The sequence below is a fragment of the Lipomyces oligophaga genome, assembly GCF_038497815.1.
Source record: "Lipomyces oligophaga strain CBS 7107 unplaced genomic scaffold V1516scaffold_6, whole genome shotgun sequence".
NCBI classification, from domain to species: domain Eukaryota; kingdom Fungi; phylum Ascomycota; class Lipomycetes; order Lipomycetales; family Lipomycetaceae; genus Lipomyces; species [Lipomyces] oligophaga.
Window position 1 is genome coordinate 440283 of NW_027117790.1, and position 20537 is coordinate 460819.

Consider the following 20537-nt stretch of genomic DNA (forward strand, 5'->3'; position numbering starts at 1 on the left):
ATCTGAAAGAGCGAAGAGCGGCGGGAGTCGCTTTATAGGACAGAGCTGGGTGGCACTGCGCCGACCAGTCTTGCGAGGAGGGCGAGAGATAGAAAAAAATTTGCGTGTCGACCGAGTCGGCCGCACGTGGGACGATGCGGACGGCGGACTCATTTGAAGAACTAGCGGATCTAAGAGATTTATAAAGCGAGGAGGTTGTTACTGGTATGAAATAGATCTGAAATAGCGTAAATTTACAGGTATTTGTAAGGATTTTCACTTCATTTCCAATTACATATTCTAAAGCGCTATCTTGTTTTGTGAAGTCATATCAAGCTGTCGGACTCGAACTGGCCTCTAATTCCCATTCTCCGTCATCGCTGGGACAAAGATTTTGTGTCGCAAGCCGTTCGAGTCGACAGGATCTCCGCCAAAACCAGGCTCAATGCACCAGCCACAGGAACCCGTCAATACACCAGCCTCCTGCAGCGTTGTGACTGCTGGTATAGGGTTTAACAAGAATAACTATGCAGCCCTAGCGCTTGGGCCCAGTAACTGCCACAGAAGCTATTTCTAAGACACGACAGGAAACGACACGACACGAATTGGATCGACTGCTGAATAACCATCGTTCCTGGAACAGTTAGAAATAAATCTAAGAGGTCAAGATTGTAGCTGGATCTTTAAGTTGATATTAAAACCAATAGAATATTGAAAAGAACAAGAACATAAAATGCAATTGAGCGACATCTCAGACCATGTCAAATCTTAGACATACTAATACCTGCCTTTTCCACAGATCTGTTGTCATGGCCACTCATAGTAAACAGATCACACCCTGTCGGTATTACGGAGTCCCAATCAGCTGTAGTTATCAATCCTAGCTTAACTGCAGATCTCTGCTGAATTCAGGTTGTAAGACTTAGCCGCAAAGAAGGCACTGTATACCGGAACCAATTTCAAATTCCGTATTACTTTTATCTTCTCTGCGCTTTATCTATAGTCTAAGCTTCCAATTTGGAATATCATTCATATTGTGATATTTACGATTTGCATTCTATCTATCTCACGTTACTCAATACAGCCCACTGTCAGTCCCAATGCGCCGCAGCTCCTGTAGTCTGTTCGTCAGCGTCAAAACTATACTGAACTAACGCGGTCGGCTAAGTTTCTATGAATAACTCGCTGAATGGAATTGTTCGAAAGACTGTCATTGAGTACCTAATATTATATCATGTCGTAAAGCATTGCACTGCTTTGCATCTTACTGTTCACTGTCCATGTAGTACAGCTACTCCTCAGTTAAGCTTTGGGCATCCCAGGCGGCGTGCTCTTCCATCCCACTAAACGTTGCGCCAGACCTAGAAAACTGTTCAAAATGGCATGTACATACGGCACTCGCCTTCGCGATACTACCAGAAGATATACCATGATCATGACACCAACAATTGCTGCGAAAATGCCAAACGGACCCAGCGTATCAGCTCCCTTACCATCCGAGCCAGCCTTCGCGCAAGCATGCGGAGTACGTGCCTCAAAAAAGTAGGCGCATTCATGAAGCTGTCCCACAAAAGAGAGCGAAATTCCGGCCAACAATTCGCGGTCGCATCGCATGGTCACGATTGTAGATTTTGATAAACTGGGTGCATTTGGGCACGGCGATCCTCCACTGTACTCGAGAACCAGTCGCCGTCCGCGAAAGACCGGAGTCTGAGAAATCGACCCAATCGAAAACCGTTCACCCTTCTCGGTCGTGTAGTAGGCCGACACCTGACTTGGATCTGAGATACCTTCGACTTGGTCGGGTGTCGAAATCACGGGTGCGCAAATATTCATTGTGAAGTTATGGCCGTAATCGTAGCCCTTGACGTAGAAGTCCGATCTAGACAGAATGAATTAGATCACAATCGTGTATACTTAGTAGACTGTTACTTACTCGTCGACATCCTTTACTCTGGTTAAAGCACGCAAGTCAAAAAAGTTGCCACGGGCTGACACGGCAGTGCAAGCGGGAAATTGGTCGTTGTCGGCATTCTTGCTCGAAGATTGGTCATTGGCGGAGTTTTGTTGCAGCGAGGTAGCGGCAGCTTCGACGGTTCTACCACTTATTGACAGAAAAAGCAGCAAGCAAATGTGAAAAACAAATAGAGAAGATGAAACCGAACGAGGACATCGTCTTGTCCGTAGACTATGTGAATAGGGTAGATAGTGCATGGTCAAAAAGACAAGGAGCGGAGAAGTAAAGGCAGAACAGGTCCAGGAAAAAATGGCTAGAGCTGAACTGAATCGACCGGGAATTCCTCAAATGGGAACAAGACTGAAAAAAACAAAATCAAGCTGTACAACGTCAAAATGGTAGATATTGTTTAAGAAGCAAATGAAAACAGTTTTTTCAGAAATAACTCCGAAACGCAGAACTGAGGCACTTTCGTACCGGCTGGCGATTAGGCACGACCCAAGGGCAGAAAAGATCCCAGTTCTCCACCAACTGGTCTATTTCGACTTGAAGAACTTCACAAGCGCCTCGTGAAGTTAGGCGTAGCTAGCTGAAATCCTAACTATGCCAAATACCTCTCTGAGCTGATACCAAACAGCCAGTTATTTTGCGGAAATGTAGATATATCGAAGAATCGTCGTCGTCGTCGCACTCGACAGTTTGTTGCAGCACTTTACTCCTTGTCGCCCCTGAACCGCCGCACTTACTATGGCGAGGAATTTCCTAATCGAGCCTTGATGTGGACAGGATAGAATACGCAGGCACCAATGTTGGCTACTGCAGGTGTGAGTACATAATTACAATGCAAAACACGTTTACAGCTAGACTAAATATTTCCTTTCTCATAGTTCCAATAATTATGTAATCAATGTCTTGTCGAAACAATCAAACCAGCATGAAGCCGGCGCTTCGGCTCGCTGGCTCGCTCGGACGCCGCATCCAAGCTATGTCCACAGCGACCTGCGCGAGGAGCGCCTCTAGCGTACAGTCACTCATCAAGTTCGAATATTCTCAGATTTCACTGAAGAAGAATATACAACAACACAGAACAAGACACAACTGGCTACGAAATGCCGTTGGAAAACGCGTCATTTCTTGAAGCCCTCTCGGCTGATCAAGATCTGCTCGCTGAGGTTGCAACCTATACATGTGCGTATTCATTCTCTTTTTCGAGGTCTAATCCGTCTTGATTCTAGATCAGCGTACTGATACAAACGAAGCCAAACATCCTGATTCGCAACCACTATTTGAACGAGTTATCAATCATTGTACATCCAGCAGCACAGCTAAAAAACGAAAGTTGACTTCAAATTTACGGCATGATGCTTCTATCAAGTTGTCTGTACCGTCAGTGTACTTCCCCTCGCTCTCGTTCTCATCACCACAACGAAAGAAGTTTGCGCTGGCATTTTACAAAAATGCTCTAGCAGTGTTTTCTGCCGGAACTCCGGTTTCCGAACTTGCAACAAGCGAGCCCGTTTTGATTGGCCACAATCGTGATTCTCCTGGATTTCTATTGATCGAGACCCCAGGCAAGGCTACCGTGTCCTATACGCTTGTGTATTTACTATCTTCGTCGACCGCAGCGACCTCGTCGGCCTCCTATCCTGATACCATAGTGGCCGTTCTACCAGAATCTTCTGCTGAAATCCAAGGAGCTTCGGTTCCAGATTCAAAGATGTTTTCCCCACCTTCATTTCTTACCTCGTTTCTTAAATCGATACCCTCTCTAACTCCTATTATATCGCCTTTGACCGAGTCCCAAACGGTTGTTGTCGAAGCTCATCGTGGAACGAAGGATGGGTATTTGTATTTGACCCCAAATGGGGTTTTTTTTGGCTTTAAAAAACCGATCTGGTACGCCCAGTTGGCTAGCATCGTCGCTGTCACCTATTCTTCCATTACAAGAATGACTTTCAGTCTCTCAGTCACCACTACCACCGCAGCTACTACTGCTACTATCGCAGATACCGGCACTGCTCAAGAAGAAGAAGTGGAATTCAGTATCATCGATCAATCACATTTTAGTAAAATTGACGAGTATGTTCGGCTTAACCAACTTTCCGATCGAAGCATGACTGAGTCCCGCCGCGCGAAAACGGAACTGAAACTTAAACCAAAGACTTCAGATTCTGGGCAGGACCATAATGGACACACTGTAGACTCATCAGAGCTAGCGAAAGCTCATCAAGAGTGGGCGGAACGCCATGCAGGCGACGAATTCACAGTTCCTCAAAGTGCAGTTGCCGAAAATCTTAATAACCCTGAAGGTGACGCAGATGAAGACGATGAAGATGATGAAGATTTCCAGTCCGATTCAGTCGATGATGGAGGTTCACCGAGTTCGTCTGAAGATGAAGAAGACGAAACGGCAATCTGAACGCGCCTAAATTAAATTTACAATATGTATATTATCGAATTCCTTACAGTCATTCTTCGTCAATTAGCACTCCCTGAATATACTACAAAAATAATTACACTGATCCGTTTTTTAGATCTCGATTCTGCACAAGAAATTCCTCCCAGTCGTTGTTTCCAACCTCCTCCGCAGAAAGCACCGTTGGCTCGCTCCACATAGCCTCTTTACTCTCAGGTGGCATGCTCAGCTCTCCGGCGCCCATGAACTGGTCGAACATGGAATCCGCACTGTACAATTGCTGTTCTTGTTTGATCGTTTCCGCTTCCGCTTGGCTCATCTCATCCGAGTCAACTCCAGTACTGGCTTGCGGAACAGTAGTGTTCACCGCCGATGACTCGTATTTTGGTACGTACTTGCCAAATAGCTGTGCCTCGAGCATGTCCATCGGCCCCGTCGAATACGCCATTATCTGTGGCGACATTGTATCTTCCGCCTCAGGCGATAGTAGTCGACTGCGATCAAACCCGCTTGGTCTGACTCCTGCCCAGCTAGTTGCATCTTCAGTAGTATTCACAGGCTCTGCGGGTCTAACACCACTGCTGATATTAGAGTTGCTATTCGTAATGATCGATGGGAAATACAATCCAGTATCGATGTTCGAGGAGGTCATACTGTTGAACTCATTTAGAAAATCTAATCCAAGTGTAGATTGACCTCGCCCTGAGCTAGGCATACCAATTGTACTATTCGTCCCAGATGAATTCAGCACGTCTGAATACGACAGAACATCATCTAACGGATTATTTTGCTGCGGCATGCCATTGTCCACCGTGCCTATATATCTCGGATTCATACGGGTAGATAGCGGCGACGCCAATTGTTCTGATCCCGGCATCTGCAAATCCAATAGTGTTGAAATTGTCGTGTCAGGATCACTGTCCGCCGCATTGTTACGATCGATCATGTTTGCAAGGGTGGCAGGTAAGGTAGATGATCTTCCGAGAGTTTGGACGGAACCTGGTGGGGGCACTGATTTCGTCTGGTGACCTTGTGCTTTTGATCTTGGTCTCGAGGTGGCAGATTGCTGAAGTTGCTGTAAAGCCCGACGTTGTTGTGCCGTGACACTGAGCGAATAATGCAGTGCAGTCGCAGCAGACGCTTTAGGCGGCCTACGCATGCTAGGAACGCTTGACGTTCTGTGAAGGGATCCTGACGCCGTCACCGACTCTGACCTCTTTCGCTTCGGATCATCATGTGGACCTCCTGTCTTTTCATTCTTCATTTCTTTCATCTGCTTTTCGAGCAGTTTGAACAACCCAGACAGTAAATCATACGACCTTGCAGCTCCAGTGCTGTTCGCCTTTATACGATAAATTACGCTTCGACCCAGCTCTGCATCCCGGAAAAACTGGTTAACGTGTGGATTATGCGGATCCTCGTGGACATAATAAACCAAAACCGCAACGGAGAAGAAAATTGTATACACCGAGAACAAATGTGCGCCTCGTAGCATGTCCCGTTTCACAAGATCGTCAGCTAAATGAATGACCATTCGTGAAGTAGAAATACAGTTCGCGGCGCAGGAGTATGCCCGTTGATCAGGCGTTGTATCTTTGGATTTCTGTGCAATATAATGAATAAACGGACGATATAGGATGATTTTGACATAGCAAAATGCCATATTCAGTAATCGGTTCGCCTGTAGCCATTCTTCAGGGGGATCAATACCTGGTCTTAGCTCGAACGGTAGCGAGTCGAGCCATTGTTGTAAATCGTTTTCGAGTTCAACAACTTTCGCATAGCTCACACTATTTGCAGTAGAAGTTCCCACTGTAACAACTGGGGTCCGCGACTTAATCGGATAGACATCTTCAACAATGTTGGACAAAATATTCATCAACTTCATATGTACATTGCCTATAGTTTGATGCGTCATTACTCCAATCGGGTGAGGTAAAATCCCGTTCTCGGTTATATACTCGTCTTCAATTTCTAACGGATCCTCTTGATCAATATCATTGTTATCTATCGATCTCGGGAGACCAAGCATAGCTCCTATATGAACATCCATTTTCCGGATTGCCCAAAATATTCGCTTTCGCACCTCGGCTTCAACGGGATTGAAATTATATGCCAGCTTTCTGTGCAATCCTAAGCGTAACGCTGCACGTAAAGCTGCCCCAACATATGAGTAGCAGGTTGACAAGCGAGCTGTACTTTGCAGAAAAATAACCATGAGAATAATAGCCTGTATGGCATCAGTATCACGAGCTTCAGTGATATCAATCATGTTCCGTGCAGCAACAAAATACTTATATCCTTCAGCTAAATCATATGACTCGCCTGTTCTTGACTCAGAAGAAAAGAGAACACCGACCGCAAGATAGCAATATACAAGAGGCAAAAAATTCACCTGCTGAGGTGTATAGTCATCTGGATCTGCAGAGTACAATTCTTCTAATCGTCGATCAAATGTCGGTCTGTGAGAAAACCACATGACAATGAACGCCTGGGACCAGACAGTGGAAATGAGACGTTCGGCGACATCTTGAGGAGGTAATATGATTTTGAACTCAGTAACTTGCTGATAGTAATGGTACTCTGATGGCGAGTCTCCAGAAAGCAAAGGGGTTTCTGGGCTTGCAGACTGCGGTGAATAATAAAACTGATTAAGTTTGGGTATATGAGCAGGAATTGCATCGGGATGATTATTGAGAAATCTTGCACGAAGATGTTGCAAGAAAGCTCTGCCAGACGAATGGCCAACATAGTCTAGATGGCCTGTCTCGTCCACGTCGAGTCTGCCTAGAGAAACGACCATTGATTCCATGCTTGCATCAGCATCGGTACCTGTGGGAATGTTTGAGCTCGGCGAGTCGGAGTTTGATGCTGGTGATTCGCTCGATTTGGTTTGAGCGCTAGGAGTGGCAGAGACCAGCTGAGTTGCAGAGCTCGCTGTAGCCGCGCTTGCAGGATCGAGAGATGGGACTTGAGCATTCGCTGCTAAACGACCAGCAGCAGCAACTTCCCGAAGAGCAGAAGACGAAGTGGTTTTAATTTGTGTAAGAAACCGCGGCACATCAAAACCATTGGAAAAGATGTCAACCCCAGGAAGGAGAGCTTGAAGAACGGTATTAGACTGCTGCAGACGAGACTCTAGTTGAGAGATATAGAACGGCGCGGGGTTTCGTCGCCGATTCGAGGGTTGGTCATATGTACAATCTGAAAAGATATATCAGCAAATCACAGTCTAAAAAAATACATGTATAAATCATTGTATATACCGTAGCTGTAGACGGTGCAGTGAGTACAAGGTTGCTTGCCATCACACTTTATTTTCTTTCGCCGACCTAACATTATCAGCAAAAGACCTTAAAATAATACGAAATCCTTCTATCTGATGATAGCATATGGTCGAACTACACTAGCTTTCACAGACTTCAGACACAAACTCACACTCATCACAAGCACGAGTGACTCTTCTGCGCTTTTGGATAGGGGCCGCTGCATTAGATCTGGTTTGTGGGCTTGTGCCATTCGTCGCTTTGGAACCTCTGGTAGAAAGTTCAGAATTCTCCACAAACGAGGGATCCTCTACTTCATGTTCTGATTGATCATAATCATGGTCTAACTCGTGATCGTAATCCTCATCCTCGTCCTCGTCTGAGTGCAACTGTGGTGCAGTAGGCCCTAACGCACGAGCTGATGCAGGAGACATTTCGTTAAATAGATTAGCGCGATATTTGACCCGAATTATGATAAGAGAATAGCAAAATTAGCAAGAGCCGGTTGAAAAAGAACCGGACAGAAACAGTTGCCGTAGAGCGAACGCAGAACAACTTCACATCGAATAGCTGCCACAGAGAAGACGTCGTCACACTGAAGAATAGCTGTCCTGACAGATATCAGAATTTGGCTGTCATCCAGACACGATTATTTCTCGTCTACAAATCTGCTCCAAACAAAATACAACTCTAACTCGAAATCCGAATATTTCATTTGCAAATCAAATTGTTCTGCTACAGAATTAAGCCCTTGCTGTAGTCACATTATGACATATTTCTGACCCGTACAAACCCGACAATCCGCACCCGCTACTTGTTTGGGCCCACTCTCTGATCCGAATTAATTAATTATTTTCCTGTTCGCTTACTGCACCCAGTTAATCCCCTAACCCGACTCTGAGCCAATCATTGGTCAATTATGCTGATGGTTTCGATTTATATTCGGACTTGGACTTAGATCCCGATAACAAGCCAGAATCTAGAAAAAGAAGTCTGGTCTGCGGGGAAATGAACCAGGCATCAGCTTTTCTACGAACGTAATGGTGTCCATGGAAGAAATGAAATTGGAACTTTAGATCTCATGGAACTTAGCACTTCAATAATATTTGATTTCCATTTGAATTATAGTACTCGCTTCACCAATAGATATACCATTTCATACATTCTGTAATTCAATATCTCAATCATGTTATATCTCCATAACCACATTGGTTTAACCAAATGTCAACTTCCTTGAGAGTAGAAGCTCCTAGATTTAAAGTTGACTCCCAGCGCCACACATCTTCATATCCAAGGTCCAAAGATAGATGGCCTACACCTACTACACATGTATATACAAAACATATAGATCCCTAAAAAAAATCAAACTAATAAAATGTCCGTGAACCCTTAAACCGCTATATCAATCTGCTCATAACTATCTTTCCGCTCCTCGGACATCTCTTTCCATCCCATCTCACTATTGGCACTCTCCGTTCGACCTTGCCGAACATCAAGGTCATCATCTGCTGTGTTGGTCGCTACGGATGCACCGCTAGTAGTACGGTCTTTTGTAATCCATGAACCCGCACTCTCTCGCAATTTAGACCGCCAAGCATGTACACTGTCACTATCAAACAGGCTTGTCCGGCCACTCTTCACACTCGACTGTCTTGTATTCAGACTGGAAGTGGCATCCAATTGCTGAAGAAATTCGTTCGGTAAAACCGGGGTGTGACTATGCCGTCGCTGCTTACTTGCATCATCTCCCCAGGAGAAATTCATTTCTGTGGTTGTTGGAATCACAAACGGCAGAATCAAACTGATATCAATATAAATTCCATCTGTGCATCGGAGTGCTAATTCTCGCTCATCATCATTATATCTGTCTTCCATCTGTGGTTGATGATAATCATTGGCAAGATATTTCGTCGATTCCAGTCCAATATTATTATTATCTAAATTTGTACCCGTTTGTCCGTTTTCTTTCAATTTGTCATCACTTATTGATACTTCTCTAAACTCTCCTTCGTTACCATCATGAATTTTTGAGTCACTTTTTGCTGATGATCGACGGCGCTCTCGTTCTGGCCCGACAGAAGCAGGTAAGATTTGAGTTAACAAAGTTGAACGACGCAGTGTACCGCCAAACGCGGCTCCTATAACTCCAGAGACCGACTGGGATAGCGCGCTATTTTTCGACCTCATCCAACGTTCCTTCTGCTGCTGAGCAAGTCTGTGAAGATATTTCACGGCTGACTTTGATATGCGTTCTTCACCAACCTCAGCTCGATACTTTTTTCCTACCTCCATCAATTGGTCTGCGCTCAGTAACGGAAACCGTTCGATGGTGGAAGAAATCGCATCTATATTATCTCCCAGGCTAGATAAACACTGCAACCACTGCAACAGTTCCACTAGCGGCTCCAAGTGTCTCTTTGCAAGATCATATGTACTCTCATGAAGAACTCCCGTTCCTGATCCACTATTCCGCCTTCCCAAATCTTCCGGGCGTTTATCATTCTGTCGAGCCCAGTCTTCCAGTTGTGAGACATTCAAACGGATTTGCATCGCATATGTTCTTGCCAGATATTTTCGACTTGCTATAATTCGATTGAACAATGTCGCATCCAGCCAATAAAATACTTGTGAAATCACTTGTGTAATGATCACAGGATGGACGTCATAAAGTTCCAGGACAAATAGAGTAGAACTTAGCAGTGAAGTGACATTCCGAGGCGATGGCTTGGCAAGACGATTTGGTGACGGTCTCCTGAAATCAGCCAAGTTCATCGATTGGGTACCTAAGCCTCGTGATGACTCAGATTCGCTGAGATTATTTTGCAGATCACTTGCGCGATTGCTATTTGTCGAGCCTCGGAAAAAGGGCCACTCGCGCTGGAACTGAACCTCTTGTAATCCTGGAATTATCTCATGATCCAGAACAGCTGAATCCAAAACTCGATCAAGTCGTCGCTCAGCATCTCGAATAGCAAGTACAAATACTTCAGTTACTAACTCCGAAAGCTCTTGTTGATATTCCGTAGTTGCTTCTAGTAGACCTGGATCTCGCCGAAAATAGTACAACAGCAAAGTTAAATTCGACAACCAAAACGCAAGAAACGTCATGTCATCTTCATGTGATTCAACAATCCCACTTATTCTCTCAAGTGCTGGGTATAATAGGTCATGCATTAATTCCGGCGTTCCATAGTAGTGAGCAAATCTTGCCGACAGGAATAAGACATTAGCAGGAACGGGCTTCTGCGCAGGAGTTCGAATTGGCTGCAAACGACCGATTGCAGCATCAAGTATTTTTGGAATATCTTCGTAAGAAAAGACAAACATTTGATCCGGTAAGCAATTATCCCAGTCAAAATGTACACGTTCGTCTGCCTCGTTGATAGAGTCTGGATCCTGAATTTGAGTCGACTCTTGTGATATCGAAAGTCGAGATAGATCGACTTCTAGGTCCGCGGCTGCAGAGTCTGCCACAAGTTGTCTATTGTTCTTGCTGAAAATACTACTTACGGGACGAACCCGATCAGTAATATCCATATCACGGCTGTCGTCTGATGCACTAACAACGAAATCCTCTTCTTCATTAGCTCCCTCGGACATTTGCATTGGCACGACAGAAAGCATCTCTTTAATTTCAAGATTATCATCTGATAAATCATACGCTGTTAAACCAGCCGTTGTTCTGGTATCGCGTATAGCTCCGTAGGCCAATAGTAAGGTGACAATGTCAGAAAATCCATTTTTGGCAGCCCACATTAGCGGAGTCCATTTCACTATTGAAAGGTTTTAGTACAAAATTCACAATATTATTATCAATTCATACTTTTATCATTCTGGTTAACATCGGCGCCTGCATCTATGAGACTCCGGATTGTATCTATGTCTCCAAAACAGACAGCGTGGATTAGCAGTGTTGTCCCGTAATCATCTGGCAAATTAAGGTCAACAAATTTGTTTGCGTCTGGATATTGGACGATTCGACGAACACGAGCATAATCTCCAATACTCGACGCCGTTATTAGAGATCTCTGAAGAATCATGCTTTTCTCTTGTGTGCTTATAGCAGCATCACGCAAAACCGCCTCGACAGACAAATCTGGATCGTTGGCCTCCTCTTCATCTTCTTCCTGATCTTCCTTTTCGCGAATCCCTTCATCTGTACTGGATAAACTGAGATCTCTCAAATTTTTAGTCGATATTCGAGTCACATCCGGGTCCAATGTCAAATCCTGAAGTTTCTGGCTGCTCTCAAATACGTTTGAATTAGATTGTCTAGCTATCGGCCGCACGTTGCCATTTACTTTCGACAAAGTCGTAGCAGCAGTTTTCGCGATGCTTCGGCCTGTTAGAAAGGCCTGTTTATTTTCCTGTTCAGAATATCCAAATAGTCGTCTGTCTCTCACTGAAGAGTTAACTGGCGAAGGAATCAAGTCATCGTCGACCTCCACGCGATCTGTAGTTACTTTGGCCTTATCGAGTCCAGACCCTCCAACAAGTGACTCAATCAGATCAATGCCTGGACTCTCGTCCTCCATAATCTCCAGGAAAAAGAAGCACAAAAACAACCTGCAATGGTTGTATTTTCTGTTTTCTCGATCAAGTTGGGTAACTCGAGATCAAAGTCAGGCATATTCCGCTTCTTCCCAATCTCGCTTTACCAAATGTTCCAGCGTAACAACCATCGCAAGTTCTGAAAATATCTACTTTTGTCTGTTTGTACCAAAATTTTACTAATGCAAAAAAACAATGACAGTTGGATATTCCATGGCTTCGCTGAAAAAAATCATCAAGAAAAGCGCAAAATCATATAAAATCGGCAAATCGGCAGACAAATATGTATGTGCGCAAGACGCGCTCTCGACGCGTCTACTACAACACTAACATGGACTACTAGATCTACTTGGAATATTTAATGTTCATAGACGAGTATGTTTAAGTTTATGGTCAGCTTTCCACGATATTAACATCTCCAAGATTGCTCGTTCAAGCGCGTGAGGAGGCTACCGCAGCTGGTGACCAAAGTATACAAGGATATCATATTGAACATGCCGCTGAAGTATGTGATGGAATCTCCTGACCTCGTTCTATCTTGATTATTGACTTATAGTAGCTTGTATTACGAAACTTAAGAGGGTGATAAACTGGTAGCTGGCGTTTGGCGTTCACTTCAAGATAACCGATTTATTAGTAGCAAAATATAAAACAATTAATAATACCCCCCCTAAATCAAGTAAAACCGAGCTAAAGTTCCATAAACACCAATTGTACAATTACCGACTAGCAAAAGATAGTAATGTTATATATACATATAATACTCACCCATCGCCTGTGTTACTGCTATTTCAATCACACTATGGTATTATCATTTTCTCTCATATTTTCCAGCAGTAGATAGCACCCTCACAATCATATCTAGGTTATAATCAGTCAATCTCATGCACTAAAGAATTAAAAATAAAATCGCTCACTCTTAAAATCCGTAAAATCAATTGGCTTCGTCAGATAATCTGTGAATCCAACAAGAGCACATTGATCGGCAACGTCCGAAACCACATTCGCACTCAGGGCTATAATTGGACTCCTGCTAAAGTCATTTAACTGCTCCCATTGCCGGATCTCGGAACATGTTTGAAATCCATCCTTCTTCGGCATATGCAAATCACAAATAATTAAATTGTAAAAGCCAGGCTCACTTCCAAACACCTTTTCTGTACATTCCTCGCCATCACAAGCTGTGTCGACTACCAACCCACCTCGCAACAGAAATTTCATCAATACTTTCTGATTAACAGGATTATCCTCCACTAGAAGTACATGGAAATTTTGGCCTGCCACAAACTCCTGCAATTCTCGAAAAATATTGCTTCGCTCTTGAGCAACTGCAGCCTTGGAGCCTGATAGGCGCCTGCCCAAACCTGATATTGCAGAGTCATCATTCTCATTGATCACTGGAGAGGCATGAATTACTCCTCCAGAGCGAACAGAGCTTGTTGAGCCAGACATTGACCGTGGATTAAATACTGCTGACAGCCGGGACACCTTGATAGGTTTTGAAACAAAGAAAAATCGTAATCCAAGCTCGCGCTCTAGCAGATTATAGTCAATTGGTGAATCTTTAAATATTCCCGAGCTTGAATCAGACACTGGCGAGAATATATTCTCACCAGTGTCTGTACTATTTCCAGTAGCCGTGAAATTAACTGGCTTCGAAGGCTTGTCTCTTATACACTGAAGAATTGCAGATTTCTGCATAGGAGTAGCTATCGCAACTACTTTGATTCTCTCACCCACTAATTTGCTCTTAAAAATCTGGACTGCAATCGCCATAATATCTATGCAGTCATTCACATTAATAATGACATGAGTAAACGCATCGGCAAAGACATCTGCTATGCGAGATTGCTGAGCTTCTTCAAGTATATTCAATACAAATTCGTAATCCCCAGTATGCCTATACTCAAATAAGGTATCTGCAGGGAGCGATTCTCGAACATGGTGAATAATTGCAGAGGTCGTATAATGAAATTCGCATACTATCAAAGCATGCACTTTGTTTCTTCTCGGTTCCGGAAAACTATCTGAAGGTGACAGCGAGTTTTCAGATCCATAATCTGCAGACTCTGATATTGAACGCTGGCCAGGAAGTTTGAATCTCATTGTCCGAGGATCTCGAGGCCGCAGCATTTTCATGCGCTCAGCCATGGCAGAAGCTGCGACGGAATTCGAACCACCACCACCACCACCCAAACTCAACGGTGTTAACTGATAATGACCTTCAACAGCGGGTGACAATGGATATTCATTGATAGGCGAAGCTAAAAAGGCCAATGAAGGAGATTGTGCAGGAATAGAGATACTCGAATGTCGTAGTCCGAGAGCCTCCTGAGCTACTGACGAATTCGAGGAAATGGAAGATTCCCGAGATAGAGTCGTTCTTAGCAAAGGCGCAATAACAGGTGCATCTGCCTCTGAGGGAATTCCAAATTCAGCTGTGAAATAAAATGTTGATCCTTTACCCTTTTCTCCCTTGCAAGAAATAGTACCGCCGTGAAGCTCGATTAATTGTCTTGAGATTACAAGACCAAGGCCGCTTCCACCTGCCTTTCTGGTCAAAACCCCATCGATCTGACTAAATGGTTTAAACATTGCTTCCTGTTCTTGTTTATCAAATCCAGCACCAGTATCATGACACTCGAAATGAAGCACGATGGAATCAGCAAGTCGTTTCTCTACTGAGCACTGTGTAAACACTTCACCCTTCGTCGTGAATTTGATTGCATTTCCAACAATATTAAGTAAAACTTGTCGGATTCGGATTCGATCACCTTGTACAATAGCAGGCACATCCTGTTCCACAATGTAGTTAAGTTCAATATTCTTTGAAATCGCTAAGGTACTCAAAAGATCATTAACATCTTCTATCAGCCACCGCAAATTAAACCATTGCATGTTCAACCGCATCTTTCCAGCCTCTGCTTTCGACAAGTCCAGAATATCGTTAATTACGGCTAGTAGAGCTTCAGAACTGCTTGCAATTGTATGGCAGTAGTCTAACTGTTCGGCAGTCAAAGAGGTATCCAGCAAAAAGTTCACCATCCCGGAAATGCCAATCAGAGGTGTCCGGATTTCATGGGACATGTTGGAAAGAAAACGTGCTTTCAGCTCCATAGTTCTCTGTGCGGATTCCTTCGCTTCCTGAAGTTTCTGTTCTACAACTTTGTGATCGTTGATGTCAGTGCATGTTCCAAACCAAGTAACTTCATTTGCTGCCGAAGTCGGGATCAGCGGATTTCTAGTCTTGGGAGAAAAATCATCAGAACAGATGCAACGCACGATATGCCACTTATACTCTCCCGCAGAGTTTCTTAATCTCACTTCACATGAAAAATTGCTCGCGTGGGGATCAGTAGGTAACTTGCACTTGTCTCGATCTTCTGGATGTATATATTCCAAAAAGCCAAGGAGCTTTGCATCCTCATATGATTGACCAGAGTAAGTCTCCCATTGGTGGTTTGCGTAGACAATGCCGTCATTCTGCGTGGCAGCAAATACAATTAATGGATTTGACTCGGCCAATGTTCTGTATCGCCGCTGACTAGCCAATATGTCTGATTGCTTGATTGCCTCCAGTTCGGCAAGACGTTGCTCATGGATATCCATATTAGTTCCAAACCAGTGAACAATTGCCCCTTTAGAATCGCGCAGAGGAACTGCGCGAACTACAAAATAGCGATATTCACCATCAAACCGTCGCATGCGCAGCTGCAGATTCAGCGGATCTCCATTCTTAAGTGCATTTTTCCACGCAGATTCAAATATTGGCTGATCTTCCGGAAAAAAGCGCTTGCTTAAAGGTTGTCGTCTATATTGTGAGGATGAAAGTCCGCAATAAGCTAAGGTTCGCGCAGACACCCAAGTAATCTGTCCGGTCTTTGGATCAGCGATGTGCAAATGAACCGGAATTGAATCGATAATTGTTCTCAATAATCGCGGGGAAGGCATAGACATCTTTGAATCATAAGAAATATCCTCATTTCTTGGTAAATTGTGGGAAGAGGTAGTACCAGTTCCACCGACAGGAGGACTCAAGCAAGAGAACGAAGATATCGGCGATAATGGAGGAGGAGAATCTTGAAAATTGAATGCACCTATGGAAAGAGATTTTTTTCTATAATGTCTCAATTTAAGTCGGGAAGTAGGCGAAGACAACGATGGCCTTTCAGGTTCACTTTTTGAGATAGGAAGTTGTGTCCCTGGTGACGGCACTTCTCCAGATGGACTCGTAGTTGTAGAATATTCAGCACTGTCATAGAACGAGGCAGATCCAGTAGAATAATTAAATGTCTCATTTCGACGATTTTCATAAAAATGACTATTTGAATTGTTCCGCGAGAGATGTGGCCTGCTGTGCAGCCTTCGATCACCTTCATGTCTGCGAGAATCAGATGGAGTTCCAGGTCGACTGAGCAAATCTTCGTACGAACGTGAATGCTCAGGAGCAGCTTTAGAATCCCTGTCTAACTGCTCTCGGGTGGTTCGAGAACCAGAAATTCGATGAATAATGTGCGGCCTATAGCGATCTCGAGACTCATAGTGACGAACTTGGTGTTTCAGTGTTGAGTGAGCTTCGGCCAGAGCAAACGAAGTAGCAAGATGAGGGGAAAAGGAATTGAGCGTCTTGATTAAATTAGGAGGATAAGGAATCACGTCTGAAAGTATGGATATTATTGCGATCGGTACTATATTGCGAGCACGAGAACCGCTACCACTCCTTGATGAAAATAGAGTCGAAGGATGCACTAAAGGAATATGGATTATACTATAGCTCGATTCAAGACCAATTGCACGAACAGGCTTTTGGAATTCATTCGTTGCGCAGTCTTCATAGTCAGTTGAGGTTCCACCATTCATGTCCTCCTTGTGAGACGTATCGAACGCTTCGTCCACCTGAAAATTTTTAGCCTCAGTCTTGAAGAATGGACTTTCAAGACTATCTTTCGCTATTACTGGAGAAGGAGCAGGTGAGTTTGTCCACGGAGAGTGTAGAGCTTGTTCGTAGTCTTCATATGGCATATCAAGTAGTCGAGAAGAATCTTCAAAAGGATCCCTGAATCGTGGCCGCACTCTTGATTTGCAGTTATTCGAGGCAATGCGAGTTGAGCGCTTGTCTACAATCGTAGCATCACTTGTGGCCGAATATTGCGAAGCTTTTCGCTCGGCTTCAATTCGCTCATGATCAAGCTGAAGGTTTCTGTACTCTCGCTGAAGCAGTACAAGCTTTCCTCGATGCAACACTCGAGTGACGCCGACGCTGTCGATGAGAGGATCCACATCTGATTCCAAAGGCCGAAGAGCTGAGAAGACACGGGCTGTTCCGCGAGTGACTTTCTTCGATTTTCGCGAGAGAAATGGCAGATTTTCATCGTCACTAATAGAGTCCGAGAAAGATTCAAGATTGTAGTCATCTATGCTTGTTCTATGCTTAGCTTCGGCCAGAGGTGTCTCGTCATTTCCGGGAGACACAACCTCATTCTCAGGTTCATTGATCTCGATTGTCGTACTGTCAGATGAAAAGGAATCGAGAGGCGAGATTCTTGTTGAAGCAGATTCAAATATAGAGCGATCTTCAAATTCTGATTCTTCAAAAGCATCCTCCCACGAGCTATCGTCGAGATCAGGTTGCAATGGATCAGTAGCGTCAGTTGCAGCTTGGTCTGATTCTCGGTCAACGCATTCAGCTACCCGGGAATCTCTATGATGTTGTAGTCGAGAGAGTATAAGAGGAAGCGACCGGGAAGTCCAAACACCCTTAAGCCCCCAGGGAGTATTAATAATATCGGTGAGATCGTTAGGCAGAGTGAGAGAAACACGTTTGGCAAGAAAATAGGATTCCAGAATTTCAGTTATATTATTCCAGTAGTTGTCAAGACCAGGGTCTGAGTTGAGCTTGAGAGTAAGATCGTAGACTTTGGGAGAAGGATACTCATATTCAGTCAAGTCGCGTGGAATGTCATCAGAGGAAATTGCAGTCATAGGCTTCGTTGTATTTTCAGATGCAGCAAGAGAGAGAGATGAAGGGGTCTTGTTCAAGATAAAATTATTTTTCTGAGTCTGCGCAAGATTTACAGCCTGGATTCATGTCAGTAAAGTTGATATAAATAAGATAAAGCAAGGACGACCGACGGCGGTTTGGAAGTGGAAAGGCAGCCCACAACTTACCTCACGGACTGAATCCAAAGAAGAGGCTATTTCTGGGGGCGACTGTTCTGCAGTGAGAGAGGAGGAAGAAGAGGAAGCTTCTTGTTGAGTGGAAGAAAAAGCTCGAGTTTGTCGGTGTATAACGGGCGCAGGTGAGACGGAGGAAGAGGATGACGTCGACGCGACGGAGGTGAGAGAGGTTGACGACTGGACCGTAGGTGAAGATGAGTGAGAGTCTTGGTGAGCTGGTTGTGGAGGAAATAGTTGATGAGGTAGATGCGCTGGTTGTTGCAATGTCATCGAAGAGAAGGAGGACAGAGAAGACGACTCATGGCAGAGAGATGGAATGCGGGCTGCGGAGGACAAGGACGACGAGGAAGATGAGGGTGAGTGAGGGCGCGGTCCCTCCGAGGCCATTGACAAAGAAGATACGACAGTCTGAGCGTTGATTAGTAGGAAAAAACCAAACGGCAGATTTAAAACCAGCTAGCCCAGAAAGAGCCAGTTTGTCGAGAATCTGGAGAGAATTGGAAGACGATGTGCTGGCGAGCGGCCGGTTGGAGAGGAACTCGAGTCTACAAGAGAGAGAAACGCGTCGAATCTGGCGAAACTGGACGAAACCGAAGGCCAGAAACGGAGCAAAAATGAGAATTCTCCCGTAGAAACTTCCAGTTCCGAGCTTTGTGATCCTCGTTTCGACTCTTTATTCGCGTTTCGCTGTGTGTTCGACCTTCAGCCAAACCTCAAGTTGACTCTCTCTTCTCGACCAAATGTCCTCCCCGACTTGTTGTGAGGGTCAAGAGTCCCTGCGGCGATATCTGACGTCATTGATGTTCATTGGGGAATGACATCAGTGATTATGTAATGGAAGCAATTAGATAATATCACTGTGAAAAAACGATATAATTGGAATTGATTGAGTGAAATCAGAAATTGAAATAGTGAAATTATTTTACAAGACTTGATTTATTTTCAAGTAGTATTCGTTCCTTTCCATATCTTATTTGGCATTACAGAATTGATTGGATAGCCGCGATCGTTATGAATATTCCGAACTACATTAAAGTCTCTACGTACTAAATTAGCACGTCTTCTAGATCCGGTAGTCGCGTAAATCACCAGTTCATATCATCTAACAGCATTCCACTATCGTCTGCGCCGCCGCTCTCCGTCATGATCTCTTAATGTAGCCGATTTTTTGTCTTGCTCGCGGTATCTCTCTGTTTGTTTGTCTCTATGCCTGTCCCTATATCCGGTTCCACGATGGTGAGTAGATCTCACGACTCCAGGCATATCCCTTGTTCCCGTATAATATTGTATACTTCCACGCTCAACAAATTCCATCCTATGTTGTCTAGCCTCTCTTTCCCGTCTGTATTCGTCGGCTCTGCTCTTCTGCTCCAGATATCCTCTCATGTCTGTCAAGGGATCAGCATTGTTTTTCGCCCACGTCTCGGCGCGCTCAGTATTTATCTGTCCTCTGCTTTTCCTTTCTGAAATCTCCGGTGATCGTGATCGTGATCGAATCCGTTTTTCATTTTTAGTATACCATGGAGCGTCCTTCGCTAGTTCCCCAAACACATCTTCTCGACCTTTAGAGCGGTGCTGTCTGCTCTCCGACCTCTTCCTACGGTCGTCCTGTTCTTAGTGAGCAAGTAGTCTTCGTTTTCTCAAAGCTTAGCCTACCTCTTCCAATTTCGCTTGCAAATTTACCAAGGCTTCGTGCTTGTTGTCCTGTTCATATCCGATTTCGTTGCCTTGTCGTCTTCGTAGCTCCCTCAGCTGTTCGGCCCGGTCGAGAGTCTGTCGCTGATCCTCCTGCAGTTCTCTCTTTGCCTTCGCTTGTTCCTCGTCCTTTCGAACACGGTCGATATTGTCCTGCCTATAAACATGATATGACTTATGTTTCAGCAGTTTAATCGGCATTGCTTTTTGATTTCTGTTAGTCTGGTTTCTGGTTTGATGAGTCGAGTTCTGAGATTTGTTCCATATGAAGCCGCATTCTATGATGTTCAGTGACTTTTCATATGACATCCTAAATAACTAGAAGTAGAAATATTCATTCCGCATATTTTTATCTATAGTTTTGACTCATCAGATATTTTGTGTTTTGATACTTCTGTTCGATAATTATTATTTGAATACTTGCATTTAAATTCAAATCATATCATATTCATTCGCAACTGCTCTAATAATACACTTTCTACCAAGGAAATACCAA

The 20537-nt window shown here is 44.2% G+C and overlaps 7 protein-coding genes across 7 annotated transcripts; 2 read left to right on the top strand and 5 right to left on the bottom strand.

Annotated features, from left to right (window-relative positions):
- Positions 1–1281: 1281 nt before the first annotated feature.
- V1516DRAFT_665426 (mannose-6-phosphate receptor binding domain-containing protein) lies at positions 1282–2193 on the bottom strand (the record flags this gene model as incomplete). The annotated part of the gene is made up of 2 exons (XM_066920674.1): positions 1282–1861; positions 1916–2193. 2 exons carry the CDS (start codon positions 2191–2193, stop codon positions 1282–1284), a joined length of 858 nt encoding a protein of 285 aa, XP_066776148.1.
- Positions 2194–2974: 781 nt separating this feature from the next.
- Positions 2975–4458, top strand: V1516DRAFT_678388 (histone chaperone Rttp106-like-domain-containing protein). Its single transcript, XM_066922744.1, has 2 exons — positions 2975–3124; positions 3196–4458. The coding sequence occupies exons 1-2, from the start codon at positions 3046–3048 to the stop codon at positions 4353–4355; spliced, it is 1239 nt and encodes a 412-aa protein (XP_066776149.1). The 5' UTR covers positions 2975–3045; the 3' UTR covers positions 4356–4458.
- Positions 4367–8389, bottom strand: V1516DRAFT_678391 (fungal-specific transcription factor domain-containing protein). Its single transcript, XM_066922745.1, has 3 exons — positions 7791–8389; positions 7619–7684; positions 4367–7556 (listed from the first exon to the last, which is right to left on the bottom strand). The coding sequence occupies exons 1-3, from the start codon at positions 8050–8052 to the stop codon at positions 4450–4452; spliced, it is 3435 nt and encodes a 1144-aa protein (XP_066776150.1). The 5' UTR covers positions 8053–8389; the 3' UTR covers positions 4367–4449.
- Positions 8390–9241: 852 nt separating this feature from the next.
- On the bottom strand, positions 9242–11835 carry V1516DRAFT_608785 (uncharacterized protein; the record flags this gene model as incomplete). Its single annotated transcript, XM_066919287.1, has 3 exons — positions 9242–9753; positions 9811–11391; positions 11442–11835. Coding segments are annotated over 3 exons (2487 nt in total), but the record flags the coding sequence as incomplete, so codon positions are not given.
- Positions 11836–12239: 404 nt separating this feature from the next.
- Positions 12240–12875, top strand: V1516DRAFT_678394 (uncharacterized protein). Its single transcript, XM_066922746.1, has 4 exons — positions 12240–12454; positions 12513–12544; positions 12593–12674; positions 12729–12875. The coding sequence occupies exons 1-4, from the start codon at positions 12365–12367 to the stop codon at positions 12753–12755; spliced, it is 231 nt and encodes a 76-aa protein (XP_066776152.1). The 5' UTR covers positions 12240–12364; the 3' UTR covers positions 12756–12875.
- V1516DRAFT_678395 (uncharacterized protein) lies at positions 12785–19092 on the bottom strand. The gene is made up of 3 exons (XM_066922747.1): positions 18338–19092; positions 13087–18247; positions 12785–13030 (listed from the first exon to the last, which is right to left on the bottom strand). The coding sequence occupies exons 1-3, from the start codon at positions 18731–18733 to the stop codon at positions 12981–12983; spliced, it is 5607 nt and encodes a 1868-aa protein (XP_066776153.1). The 5' UTR covers positions 18734–19092; the 3' UTR covers positions 12785–12980.
- Positions 19093–20268, bottom strand: V1516DRAFT_678397 (uncharacterized protein). The gene is made up of 2 exons (XM_066922748.1): positions 20003–20268; positions 19093–19954 (listed from the first exon to the last, which is right to left on the bottom strand). The coding sequence occupies exons 1-2, from the start codon at positions 20240–20242 to the stop codon at positions 19463–19465; spliced, it is 732 nt and encodes a 243-aa protein (XP_066776154.1). The 5' UTR covers positions 20243–20268; the 3' UTR covers positions 19093–19462.
- Between the last annotated feature and the right edge of the window lie 269 nt (positions 20269–20537).

Coding starts and splice junctions, on each gene's coding strand:
- V1516DRAFT_678388 (XM_066922744.1), top strand. CDS start 3,046: ATGCCGTTGGAAAACGCGTCATTTCTTGAAGCCCTCTCGGCTGATCAA. Junction 3,125..3,195: donor TGAGGTTGCAACCTATACAT/GTGCGTATTCAT, acceptor ATACAAACGAAG/CCAAACATCCTGATTCGCAA.
- V1516DRAFT_678391 (XM_066922745.1), bottom strand. CDS start 8,052: ATGTCTCCTGCATCAGCTCGTGCGTTAGGGCCTACTGCACCACAGTTG. Junction 7,685..7,790: donor CACTCGTGCTTGTGATGAGT/GTGAGTTTGTGT, acceptor TGATAATGTTAG/GTCGGCGAAAGAAAATAAAG. Junction 7,557..7,618: donor CTGCACCGTCTACAGCTACG/GTATATACAATG, acceptor ATATCTTTTCAG/ATTGTACATATGACCAACCC.
- V1516DRAFT_678394 (XM_066922746.1), top strand. CDS start 12,365: ATGACAGTTGGATATTCCATGGCTTCGCTGAAAAAAATCATCAAGAAA. Junction 12,545..12,592: donor TATTTAATGTTCATAGACGA/GTATGTTTAAGT, acceptor AACATCTCCAAG/ATTGCTCGTTCAAGCGCGTG. Junction 12,675..12,728: donor ATATTGAACATGCCGCTGAA/GTATGTGATGGA, acceptor GACTTATAGTAG/CTTGTATTACGAAACTTAAG.
- V1516DRAFT_678395 (XM_066922747.1), bottom strand. CDS start 18,733: ATGGCCTCGGAGGGACCGCGCCCTCACTCACCCTCATCTTCCTCGTCG. Junction 18,248..18,337: donor CTTTGGATTCAGTCCGTGAG/GTAAGTTGTGGG, acceptor ACATGAATCCAG/GCTGTAAATCTTGCGCAGAC. Junction 13,031..13,086: donor TGATTTTACGGATTTTAAGA/GTGAGCGATTTT, acceptor ATTATAACCTAG/ATATGATTGTGAGGGTGCTA.
- V1516DRAFT_678397 (XM_066922748.1), bottom strand. CDS start 20,242: ATGCCGATTAAACTGCTGAAACATAAGTCATATCATGTTTATAGGCAG. Junction 19,955..20,002: donor TGCAAGCGAAATTGGAAGAG/GTAGGCTAAGCT, acceptor CACTAAGAACAG/GACGACCGTAGGAAGAGGTC.